The sequence below is a fragment of the Rhinoderma darwinii genome, chromosome 7 (genome assembly GCF_050947455.1).
Source record: "Rhinoderma darwinii isolate aRhiDar2 chromosome 7, aRhiDar2.hap1, whole genome shotgun sequence".
Taxonomy (NCBI): domain Eukaryota; kingdom Metazoa; phylum Chordata; class Amphibia; order Anura; family Rhinodermatidae; genus Rhinoderma; species Rhinoderma darwinii.
The window spans coordinates 1246151-1259169 of NC_134693.1; the positions used below are offsets into that span (position 1 = coordinate 1246151).

The 13019-nt window shown below is 57.1% G+C and overlaps 1 protein-coding gene across 1 annotated transcript in view; it reads right to left on the reverse strand.

Moving 5' to 3' along the window:
* Positions 1 to 6749: 6749 nt before the first annotated feature.
* LRRC41 (leucine rich repeat containing 41) overlaps positions 6750 to 13019 on the reverse strand; it is a 29087-nt gene continuing 22817 nt past the window's right edge. Inside the window, 4 exon segments of the mRNA XM_075832559.1 lie at positions 6750 to 7084; positions 7381 to 7456; positions 7740 to 7862; positions 7972 to 8070. Coding sequence (XP_075688674.1) covers positions 6865 to 7084; positions 7381 to 7456; positions 7740 to 7862; positions 7972 to 8070 — 518 coding nt within the window. The 3' untranslated portion in view covers positions 6750 to 6864.

Here is a 13019-nt window from a genome sequence, read left to right on the forward strand (position 1 = left end):
CTGGCTGATCCTGCATGGCGCCACTCATCTCCTCCTCCTCCTCACTTCTCATGTCCCCCGCCAAAGGAGAATACCTGGATCCATATGATGAGCTTCCAGCTGCCTGATCTCCAGCCGACTTTCGCTGCTGTGCAGCCGCCCCCCCTGCTCTCGGCGTGCGGGCGAACCTCTCCAGCTTCTCCACCACTTCCTGCCGGAGGCCTCTATTGCGGCCTTCCTTCTCCTCGGCGCCATCTTGAGCGCGGGACCCGGGACTCGCTGGCGGCGACTTCTGCTTCTTAGAGCGCGTCATTATGGCCGGGTATTCGTGCTCCTCCACCTCCAGACTCTGGTAAGCCCCTGGGGAAGCTATTGTCCCCGAGTTTTACGGGATATATGGACCTTAAAGGATGATTACAGCAGGAGCTCCGGTCACACACGTCCTCTCACATTCACCTCTAGGCCACGCCCCCCTGGGGAGGGATTATTAACGCTGCTCTCCACGGTGTGACCGGTAGGTGGTGGACTCGGGGGAGGGGTTAACGCTGCTCTCCACGGTGTGACCGGTAGGTGGCGGACTCGGGGAGGGGTTATTAACGCTGCTCTCCACGGTGTGACCGGTAGGTGGTGGACTCGGGGAGGGGTTATTCACGCTGCTCTCCACGGTGTGACTGGTAGGTGGTGGACTCGGGGGAGGGGTTATTAACGCTGCTCTCCACGGTGTGACCGGTAGGTAGCGGACTCGGGGAGGGGGTTATTAACGCTGCTCTCCACGGTGTGACCGGTAGGTGGTGGACTCGGGGAGGGGTTATTCACGCTGCTCTCCACGGTGTGACCGGTAGGTGGGGGACTCGGGGGAGGGGTTATTAACACTGCTCTCCACGGTGTGACCGGTAGGTGGTGGACTCGGGGGAGGGGTTATTAATGCTGCTCTCCACGGTGTGACCGGTAGGTGGTGGACTCGGGGGAGGGGTTATTCACGCTGCTCTCCACGGTGTGACCGGTAGGTGGGGGACTCGGGGGAGGGGTTATTAACGCTGCTCTTCACGGTGTGACCGGTAGGTGGGGGACTCGGGGGAGGGGTTATTAACGCTGCCCTTCACGGTGTGACCGGTAGGTGGGGGCTCGGGGGAGGGGTTATTAACGCTGCTCTCCACGGTGTAACCGGTAGGTGGCGGACTCGGGGAGGGGTTATTAACGCTGCTCTCCACGGTGTGACCGGTAGGTGGCGGACTCGGGGAGGGGTTATTAACGCTGCTCTCCACGGTGTAACCGGTAGGTGGCGGACTCGGGGAGGGGTTATTAACGCTGCTCTCCACGGTGTGACCGGTAGGTGGTGGACTCGGGGGAGGGGTTATTAACACTGCTCTCCACGGTGTGACCGGTAGGTGGCGGACACGGGGAGGGGTTATTAACGCTGCTCTCCACGGTGTGACTGGTAGGTGGCGGACTCGGGAAGGGGTTATTAATGCTGCTCTCCACGGTGTGACCGGTAGGTGGTGGACTCGGGGGAGGGGTTATTCACGCTGCTCTCCACGGTGTGACCGGTAGGTGGGGGACTCGGGGGAGGGGTTATTAAAGCTGCTCTTCACGGTGTGACGGGTAGGTGGGGGACTCGGGGGAGGGGTTATTAACGCTGCTCTTCACGGTGTGACCGGTAGGTGGGGGACTCGGGGGAGGGGTTATTAACGCTGCTCTCCACGGTGCTGCCGCTTCTCCTGAGTTGGGTGTTTTTGTTTTCTTAGGTTCAGATGTCGTCGCTGTGTGAACGGACGCCAGGTGCGGCCTCCCCCGGACGGCACGGACTGCACCTCGGACTTGTCGCAGTGGAATCACTGTGCTGATAAGCGGGGGTTGCAGGACCCGGTCCTCGTGGCGGCCTGGGATGCGGCTGTTACGTTTACGTTTCACCAGCGGTCACATGAAGAGCAGCGCGGCCTCGTATAGCAGAACCGCCCACGATGTCCGCGCCGAGGATCGGGAGCCATCCGACAAGAGACCCAGTTTCAGTGATCGTCGCTGGCAGCGGAGTCTGTTTATCGGGGGTGAAGGATTGCTCTGCTGCCCCCCACAGATCTCTGAAACGTGTGTGTGTGTGTATAATGTATATACCATAGATGTCTGATGGGAGAGGACCCCGCCTTATATGCCAGGTGACTCTGCCTTATATGCCAGGGGACCCCATCTCTCACTGCATGGACACAAGTTGGGGTCTGTACGAAGTAATAGTGGATGGGAATGTGGACCTGTTATTATTGTATAACTCCGCCCCTAACCTGTAGCCACACCCACACCAGCAGTCTAGCGCTCTGGTTGCAGGGTCACCAATGGTAACGTTGAGCAGTTGCGTGACCTGACATGTTGGGGGCAGCACTGGACAGGGGGAGGGTTATTAAGACCATAAGATTTGGGGCCACACGGCCACTTTGTCATGACACAGCAAGAAAACCGCTGAATCATCGCAGTAACGCAGATGAATGTGGCCGCGTGGGGAGACGTGACCATCGCAAAGAACAAACAACCACTGTATTCCTTGATAATGCCGCCGTGTAGTCCTAGATCGGGGCCCCGGCTGTGACCAGGGGTATCCGGGGGGGCGGCGTGACTTCCATGTAAATAATTAAAGGGTTACAACCCCAAGAACTGTGACCACCTGACTTTGTATTTTAGTATAAGCTCCTCCTCCTTGGCTGTAGGTGCGCAGGTGGAGTGTGATCAGTGCAGCAGCGGGCTGGAATCATCTTTATTAGTGTCGTCTTATTACAACATTAACATAAAATCAAATCAGATACAAAAAATGATTTACTGATCATAGAACGGGGGAGGGGCGAGTGCAGGAGCGGCTCCGGAAAACGTCGTCCACACAGCAGAGGGGGCTGGGGTTAAAGGGAATGTCGACTTTTGCAACCATTTTTTTTTTTATGTTCTATCCAAAATAAAAAGTGAAGTAACTGAAAAAAGTGACGGTTCTTTATTAAACTCTCCCGTTTCCCGGCTTCAGCTCCGGTGCAGCGTTATGTGTCTTCAGGCCGACCGACTACAAACAAAGCCGGTGTAGTCAGAAGCTGCGGTCGTGATCACGGACAGAGGGCGGCACCCAGCGCAGGATCACATTACATTTTGAAGACATTTGCACAAATACAAAAGTGGTTGCAGAAGTCGACGCACCCCGGTCCAAGAGGATCCACCCCGGTCCAAGAGGATCCACCCCGGTCCAAGAGGATCCACCCCGGTCCAAGAGGATCCACCCCGGTCCAAGAGGATCCACCCCGGTCCAAGAGGATCCACCCCCGGCCGCACTGCTGTAGTTTCTTGATGGGATTCGGTTCTTTGGAGCGTAACGTTTGCCGGGGCCTCAGAGCGGAATTCTCTGGTATCTGGACCCTCCGAGAACAGATTCAGGGTCCCCAGAACCAGTAGCGAATGTAAAAGAAAATGAAGTGGGGGGCAGGATGTATCCCAACATTGTTATATCAGAGGAGGATTTACAGCTGCCCCTCAGAAATCCGCACATGACCCTCCTCCCGTCAGCAGTAACCGAGGTATATAAGGGTCGCCATGGCACATGCTGGTCGTTTGAATTAAGACTGCAATCAAGCAAGAACGACGTCACCTACCGCCCCTCCCCCAGAGGCTGCATGGCCAGCGCCGCACATCTCCCCTCCCCGCGTGGCCAGCGCCGCACATCTCCCTTCCCCCAGAGGCTGCGTGGCCAGCGCCGCACATCTCCCTTCCCCCAGGGGCTGCGTGGCCAGCGCCGCACATCTCCCTTCCCCCAGAGGCTGCGTGGCCAGCGCCGCACATCTCCCCCGCAGAGCTCAGAGAAGATGAGGTTTCATGCATAGTCCATCACGTGACTGATCCGTCCTCCGCGTTACACCGTGGATCTAGAAACGCGCAACTCCAACAGCATAAGAAGCCTAAACCCCAAACTACGGAGAATGTGGCCCCGTCGCTGCTGTTCACCATCCGGGCTCTATAAGGTCAGACTGATGGTGTCGGCCTCGTGTATTGTTCCACGTGCCCAAAAATCAGTTTGTAGAGGAGCTCCCTGCATTACATGGCCTGTCCCAGGTGGAGAAGCTCCCTGCATTATAGGGACTGTCCCCGGTAGAGGAGCTCCCTGCATTATATGGCCTGTCCCCGGCTCTGCCAGCGTCTGGGGGATGGAGGTCTGAATCATGTCTCACCCTAGGGAGTAAAACCAGGAGGGCGCTGCTCCACTCAGCGTGACAAGGGAGAAATCACGTAGGGAAAAGGGAAGTCCAAAGATTTATTTGGAAAAAGTACAGTGGCCACGCGTTTCAATGCTGGATCAGCAGCTTCCTCAGGCCATCTAATCTAGCATTGAAACGCGTGGCCACTGTACTTTTTCCAAATAAATCTTTGCAGGGAGACTGGGGGGGGGGGGGGGGGTGGTGCGCAGGGAGACTGGGGGGGGTGGTGCGCAGGGAGACTGGGGGGGGTGGTGCGCAGGGAGACTGGGGGGGGTGGTGCGCAGGGAGACTGGGGGGGGCGGGACGCGGAGGCGGCGCAGGGAGACTGGGGGGCGCGCAGGGAGACTGGGGGGGCGCGCAGGGAGACTGGGGGGGCGGCGTAGGGACACTGGGGGGCGCAGGGAGACGTGGGGGGGGCGCGCAGGGAGACTGGGGGGGGCGAAGGGAGACTGTGGGGGGGGGCGCAGGGAGAATGTGGGGGGGGGCGCAGGGAGACTGTGGGGGGGGGCGCAGGGAGACTGTGGGGGGGGCGCAGGGAGACTGTGGGGGGGGGCGCAGGGAGACTGTGTGGGGGGGGGCGCAGGGAGACTGTGGGGGGGGCGGCGCAGGGAGACTGTGGGGGGGGCGGCGCAGGGAGACTGTGGGGGGGGCGGCGCAGGGAGACTGGGGGGGGCGGCGCAGGGAGACTGTGGGGGGGGGCGGCGCAGGGAGACTGTGGGGGGGGCGGCGCAGGGAGACTGTGGGGGGGGGGCGGCGCAGGGAGACTGTGGGGGGGGGGGGCGGCGCAGGGAGACTGTGGGGGGGGGGCGGCGCAGGGAGACTGTGGGGGGGGGGCGGCGCAGGGAGACTGTGGGGGGGGCGGCGCAGGGAGACTGTGGGGGGGCGGCGCAGGGAGACTGTGGGGGGGGGGCGGCGCAGGGAGACTGTGGGGGGGGGCGGCGCAGGGAGACTGTGGGGGGGGGCGGCGCAGGGAGACTGGGGGGGGCGGCGCAGGGAGACTGGGGGGGGCGGCGCAGGGAGACTGTGGGGGGGGGGGGCGGCGCAGGGAGACTGTGGGGGGGGGCGGCGCAGGGAGACTGTGGGGGGGGGCGGCGCAGGGAGACTGTGGGGGGGGCGGCGCAGGGAGACTGGGGGGGCGGCGCAGGGAGACTGTGGGGGGGGCGGCGCAGTGAGACCGGGGGAGGCGCAGGGAGACCGTGGGAGGGGGGGGCGGCGCAGGGAGACCGTGGGAAGGGGGGCGCGTGCAGGGAGACTGGGAGGGGCGGGCGGCGCAGAGAGACTGTGGGAAGGGGGGGCGCGCGCAGGGAGACTGGGAGGGGCCGGCGGCGCAGGGAGACTGTGGGAAGGGGGGCGCGCGCAGGGAGACTGTGGGAAGGGGGGCGCGCGCAGGGAGACTGTGGGAAGGGGGGCGCGCGCAGGGAGACTGGGGAGGGGCGGGCAGCGCAGAGAGACTGTGGGAAGGGGGGGCGCGCGCAGGGAGACTGTGGGAGGGGGGGGCGGCGCAGGGAGACTGTGGGAGGGGGGGGGCGGCGCAGGGAGACTGTGGGAGGGGGGGGGCGGCGCAGGGAGACTGTGGGAGGGGGGGGCGGCGCAGGGAGACTGTGGGAGGGGGGGGGCGGCGCAGGGAGACTGTGGGAGGGGGGGGCGGCGCAGGGAGACTGTGGGAGGGGGGGCGGCGCAGGGAGACTGTGGGGGGGGGCGGCGCAGGGAGACTGTGGGAGGGGGGAGGAGGCGCGCAAGGAGACTGTGGGAAGGGGGGGGCGCGGCGCAGGGAGACTGTGGGAAGGGGGGCGCGGCGCAGGGAGACTGTGGGAAGGGGGGGCGCGGCGCAGGGAGACTGTGGGAAGGGGGGGCGCGGCGCAGGGAGACTGTGGGAAGGGGGGGCGCGGCGCAGGGAGACTGTGGGAAGGGGGGGCGCGGCGCAGGGAGACTGTGGGAAGGGGGGGCGCGGCGCAGGGAGACTGTGGGAGGGGGGGCGCGGCGCAGGGAGACTGTGGGAGGGGGGGCGCGGCGCAGGGAGACTGTGGGAGGGGGGGCGCGGCACAGGGAGACTGTGGGAGGGGGGGGCGCGGCACAGGGAGACTGTGGAGGGGGGGATGTGCAGGGACACTGTGGGGGGTGCATGGATTGCCTACTTACCAGACCACCTCCACCTGGGATGACCTCTCTGCTTCCAGCCCCCCAATAACTGACCTCCGCAGCCACCATCACCCCGACACTGACCAATCCACTGAAGATGCTCCCTCTAGTTTCCCGGTCCCGGACTGTGAGGTCAATGTGAAGCTGGTAAAGCTTTATCTCTGATCTCCTCACCCTCCGGACCCGGCCACTGATCTCACGTGCAGCCGACAAGCCAGAAAGCCACAGCGAGACCCCAACTTATATGAATGCCTTAAAAGGGGGATTCTGCCTTTAGAGGAACCCCTCACAAACCAAACCCCTTCCCATCCCCACACTGTGACCGGTAATGGTCAATCCTCCGTAATTACAATGCGATTTTACACAGAACGATGGCGTCATGCATCGTATTCACACTCGGCGCCCCTTGCTGTCCTCTTTTTGAGTTGTGCTTTAATATTAACCCCCCCTGTAGTTCAGCTACACAAGGCCAACATTGCAGTGACAGAACTTAGGGTAATTTAGGGTTCTGTCCTCTACAATCCCGACGTCACATGACACTGACGTGATCAGCAAAGGCCTGGCCAGAGTCCCAGGTATCCCTGACCACACAACAGACGCCCTCCAGGGACCGCAACGCCTCATGGGCCAGCACAGGGTCCCGGTCCAGCAGGTTCTGGGAGACGGACAGCTGGCGCAGCTTGATCTTCCCGTGCCCTTCCAGCTTCTTAGCGAACAGCAGCAATCCGTCCGGCTTAATGCAGTTGGAGCTGAGAAGAGAGACGTAACATTATATATAATCAGTCAGGGGCGGAGTCAGGGTGGGGCTTATCAGATTCCCATTACAATTATTCAACAGAGAACAAAGAAGTTGGTGCTGCTTCCAGGAGGTGTCACCGTGGGACCTCCCCTCCCCTAGTGACAGGGTGAAGCAGAGTTGGTTGTTGCCTCCTCTACAAGGAACGAGGGTCGGGGGAGGGGCACAGGCAGGGGGTGTTGCCTTCAGTTATACCATGTCATAATCCCATATATACATGCGTGTAAGGGGAGAGATGGAGCGGTATACCTGATGTCCAGGTAATGTATTCCGGACAGGGAGTCGGCGGCGTAGAGATCGGCCAGAGCACAAAGTCCATCATTCCCTGAGAAAACAACATCCGTCTGTAAGTTACCAGCCCCCAATGAGGATGTGAGGGGCCAAATGTGAGAGCACAGGCAGGGGCCCACATACGGCCCCCAGTGTATGCAGCATATTCCAAACAGTCACAGTGCGATACTGACGGCCCTGACCACATCCGAGAGACAATCCACTCCACCCGACCCCCAATAACACCTCCAGTCACTTGTTACCCCCGGATGTTTTACAGATTTTCTGCTCCGTTCTAGAAGGATCTAAATCCAGACTCAATTAAGCCAGACACTTACCCAGACGGTTCCCGCAGAGCTTCAGGATCTTCAATGACGGATTTTTCTTGACAGCAGCAACAAACTCCGTGAGGAAATCACTCGACTCCTTCTCAAATAGGCGGCAAAATGAGAATTTGATTTCTACAAAACATAAAATGACACGAGCGGCGATCAGGCAGGCGGCGTGGGGCGATCATGATCATCCCCGATTACTGATCACATGCGCAGACATCCAGACCGCTGACTATACCTTCCAGACTGCAGTGGTTGAGTAAGTGCACGATCTCACAGTGGGCGTCCGACATCCTCATGTCATGGAAACTCAGCCGCCGCAGCGCAACGTTACATTCTGAAAAAGAAAATAAAAGTGCTGATCCTTATATTTAGGCCCCATGCACATGAACATGAACATATTTTTTCCCTCCTGTAAATACTGGTGTAAATCAGGTCCTTTGTCACACGTATTCGACCCGTATTTACGGACTCGTTTTCTCTGCACTAATTGGCAGCCCCTTCTCTCTATCAGTGCTGGATAGAGAGAAGGGGCAGCCCTTTCGAGCAGAGTTGCTGCAGCGATTGAAAGTAAAGGAAGTTCATACTTACCCGGCCGTTGTCTTGGTGACGCGTCACTCTTTTGACATCCAGCCCGACCTCCCTGGATCACGCGGCAGTCCATGTGACCGCTGCAGCCTGTCATTGGCCTGTGATTGGCTGCAGCCTGTGTTTGGCCCGTGATTGGCTGCAGCCGTCACATGGGCTGTAACGTCATCCTGGGAGGCCGGACTGGAGGAAGAAGCAGGTAGGTTAACTTTTAATACTATTAACTCCAGCGGTAGTCACTGTCCCGGGTACTGAGTTACTGCCGATCAGTTAAATCTTTCAGCACCCTGGACAGTGACTATCCCCTGACGTCGCCTAGCAACGCTCCCGTAATTACGGGTGCACACACGTAGTCACCCGATATTATGGGAGCCCCATAGACTTCTATGGGCCTGCCCGTACAGTTATTACGGCCTGAAATAGGACATGTTCTGTAATGACGGGGTAGGTAGACAGATAGGTGTGCCCTAATCTACCCGCCACTCAGTCCCTGCCTACTTGCAACGACCCGTCCTAGGCGACGGGGTACAACTGGGCGACGGTCCCTACGCTCAGTAAGTGCAAGACAGACAAACAGACAGGGGTACACAGAAGCTAGGGAAACGGGGCAGCTGCCCACGGAGACACCCTGAGCAACCAGAGTGGTGAACAAGCCGAGTCAAACCTGGAGAGAACGAGGTACAAAAACGCTGAGCAGGAGAGTGGTCAGAAAGCCAAGGTCAATAACAAGCAGAGGATGAGTAGTACAAGCAGCAGCAGCAGGGCCAGTAAACAAGCATAGAAGAATCACAGGCAAAGGAGGAACAGGAAAGGCAGGTATAAATAGACAGAGGGCGGGAGCTAGCTCCGTCTGGCCAGGCTGTGATAGGCTCTCCCACTCCTAAGCCTGCCATCCTGAGTGGTGGAAGATGGAGTCAGTCTCACAGATATAGGAGCAGGTGCAGACTGATTGCCCACGGGCGTCGACACAGAAGCTGTCCTTTACAGTACTCCCCCTTTTATGAGGGGCCACCGGACCCTTTCTAGGTGGACCTGGTTTATTGGGGAAACGAAGGTGGAATACCTCCTGAGCAATACCCCAGCGTGAACATCCCGGGCGGGTACCCAAGTCCTCTCCTCAGGCCCGTATCCTCTCCAATGGACCAGGTACTGGAGGGAGCCTTGGACCATCCTGCTGTCCACAATCTTGGCCACCTCGAATTCTACCCCCTCAGGGGTGAGAACAGGGACCAGAGGTTTCCTCGAGGGAGCCAAAGACGGGGAGCAGCGTTTCAGGAGGGAGGCATGAAACACGTTGTGTACTCGAAAAGATGGGGGCAACTCCAGTCGAAAGGAGACAGGGTTAAGGACTTCAATGACCTTGTACGGCACTATAAACCGGGGAGCAAATTTCTTAGACGGGACTTTAAGGCGCAAATTTTTAGAAGATAGCCACACCAGATCTCCGACAATAAACAAGGGGTTAGCAGAACGTCTTCTATCAGCCTGAGTTTTTTGTACGCTCTGGGACGCCTCTAGGTTCTTCTGAACCTGGGCCCAGACTGTGCACAGTTCCCGATGAACGACCTCTACCTCAGGATTGTTGGAACTACCAGGTGAAACGGAGGAGAACCGTGGATTAAACCCAAAATTACAGAAAAAGGGGGAGACCCCTGACGAGTTACTGACCCGGTTATTAAGGGAAAATTCGGCGAGGGGAATGAAGGAGACCCAATCATATTGACAGTCAGAGATAAAACATCTTAAATATTGTTCTAGAGATTGATTAGTCCTCTCGGTTTGGCCATTAGTTTCAGGATGGAAGGCCGAGGAGAAGGACAGATCAATCTCCAACTTTTTACAGAAGGCTCTCCAAAACAAAGAAACAAATTGTACCCCTCTGTCCGAAACAATATTGACAGGGACCCCATGGAGACGCAGGATGTGTTTGACAAACAAGGTAGCTAACTTCTTGGCATTGGGTAGTTTCTTGAGGGGCACAAAGTGGCACATCTTACTGAAGCGGTCTACTACAACCCACACCACCGACTTGCCTTGAGATGGAGGCAAATCGGTGATAAAATCCATGGAGATATGGGTCCAAGGTCTCTGGGGAATGGGCAAAGAACGTAGTAAGCCCGCTGGTCGGGACCTGGGAGTCTTGGACCTAGCACAAACTTCACAAGCGGCGACGTAGGCCTTAACGTCTTTAAGCAACCCAGGCCACCAGTAGTTTCTGGCAATGAGGTGCTTGGTACCCAGGATGCCTGGATGGCCAGATAGTGCAGAGTCATGATTTTCCCTAAGTACCCTTATCCGGAATTGCAGGGGAACAAACAGCTTGTTCTCAGGAAGGTTCCCGGAAGCTGAACCTTGATCAGCCGCAATTTCGGAGACTAAATCAGAATCAACAGAGGACATGATTATACCTGGAGGCAAAACACAAGCAGGATCCTCCTCCGAATGAGGGCTGGCCATGAAGCTACGCGACAGTGCGTCAGCCTTAATATTTTTAGACCCAGCCCTATAGGTGACCAAAAAGTTGAGTCTGGTAAAAAATAACGCCCATCGAGCTTGTCTCGGGTTTAGCCTCCGGGCAGATTCTAAGAAAACCAGATTCTTGTGGTCGGTAAGGACCGTTACCTGGTGCCTAGCCCCCTCCAGAAAGTGGCGCCACACTACATTTAATGGCTAAGAGTTCGCGGTTGTCAATATCATAGTTACTCTCAGTGGGCGAAAACTTCCTGGAGAAGTAGGCACAGGGACGGAGATGGGTGAGGGACCTGGTACCCTGGGACAAGACAGCACCCACTCCCACCTCGGAGGCGTCAACCTCCACGATAAATGGCTCCATTTGGTTGGGCTGAACCAGCACTGGGGCCGAGATAAAGCACTTCTTAAGGACCTCAAAAGCCTGGACAGCCTCAGGAGGCCAGCGGAGGAGATCAGCCCCTTTGCGAGTGAGATCCGTAAGAGGCTTAGCGATGACCGAGAAGTTAGCAATAAATCTCCTGTAATAATTTGCGAACCCCAGGAAGCACTGTAACGCCTTCAGCGAGGCAGGTTGGACCCATTCCGCCACAGCCTGGACCTTGGCAGGGTCCATGCGGAATTCATGAGGAGTGAGGATTTAACCCAAAAATGGTATCTCCTGCACCCCAAACACACATTTTTCAGTTTTTGCAAACAGTTTGTTTTCCCGAAGGACCTGGAGCACCTTCCTGACATGCTCAATGTGGGAGGACCAGTCCTTGGAAAACACAAGTATATCATCAAGGTACACTACAAGAAATACCCCCAGGTAGTCTCTTAAAATCTCATTTATGAAATTCTGGAAGACCGCGGGAGCATTGCACAACCCAAAGCGCATGACGAGGTATTCGAAATGACCTTCGGGCGTGTTAAACGCAGTCTTCCACTCATCCCCCTCTCTGATGCGGATAAGGTTATAAAGCCCCCCGTAGATCAAACTTAGAGAACCATTGGGCCCCCTGAACCTGATTGAAGAGATCAAGAATCAAAGGAAGGGGATACTGGTTCCTTACCGTGACCTTATTCAAGTTTCGGTAGTCAATGCACGGCCTAAGACCACCATCCTTCTTCCCTACGAAGAAGAAGCCAGTACCTACCGGAGAAGAAGAGGGGCGAATGTAACCCTTGGCCAGGCATTCCTGGATATACTCTCTCATGGCTTCACGTTCGGGACAATAGAGATTAAATATCCTACCCTTAGGGAGCTTAGCTCCTGGTACCAAATCAATTGTGCAATCGTATTCTCTATGAGGTGGTAACACTTCGGAGGCCTCTTTAGAGAAAACATCAGCGAAGTCCTGAACAAACTCAGGTAGCGTGTTCACCTCCTCAGGGGGAGAAATAGAATTAACAGAAAAACATGACGTCAAGCATTCATTACCCCATTTGGTAAGATCCCAGGTATTTCAGTCAAACGTGGGATTATGCAACCAGGGAAGGCCTAAAACCAAATCGGACGATAATCCCTGCATCACCAGTACAGAGCATTGCTCCAAATGCATGGAGCCAACAAGGAGTTCAAAAACAGGGGTATGCTGCGTAAAATAACCATTAGCAAGAGGAGTGGAGTCGATACCCACTACCGGGACAGGTTTAGGCAAATCAATCAAAGGCATAGCTAGAGACATAGCAAATTCCACAGACATGATATTAGCAGAAGACCCTGAATCCACGAAGGCACTGCCGGTAGCAGGCCTACCACCAAATGAGACCTGAAAGGGAAGTAAGATCTTATTATGTTTCATATTTACGGGAAATACCTGTGCGCCCAAGTGACCTCCCCGATGATCACTTAGGCGCGGAAGTTCCTCCGGCTGCTTATTCTTACGCCTAGGACAGTTGTTCACTTGATGCTTGTCATCCCCACAGTAGAAGCAGAGACCATTCTTCCTGCAGAACTCTCTACGTTGTTGGGGGGACACGGAGGCCCCGAGTTGCATAGGTACCTCCGAGTCTTCCGTGGAAGAACGAAGCAACGGAACCTCGGGAGGCATCATGGGGGAGTCAGAGGAGAAAGCACAAAAACTTTCAAAGTCGTCGTTCCCTGAGACGTCGGTCAAGTCGTACCGCTAAAGCCATAACCTGATCTAGGGAGTCAGAAGAGGGATAGCTAACTAGCAGGTCTTTCAGGGCGTTCTACAGACCCAACCTAAACTGGCACCTTAAGGCAGGGTTATTCCACCGAGA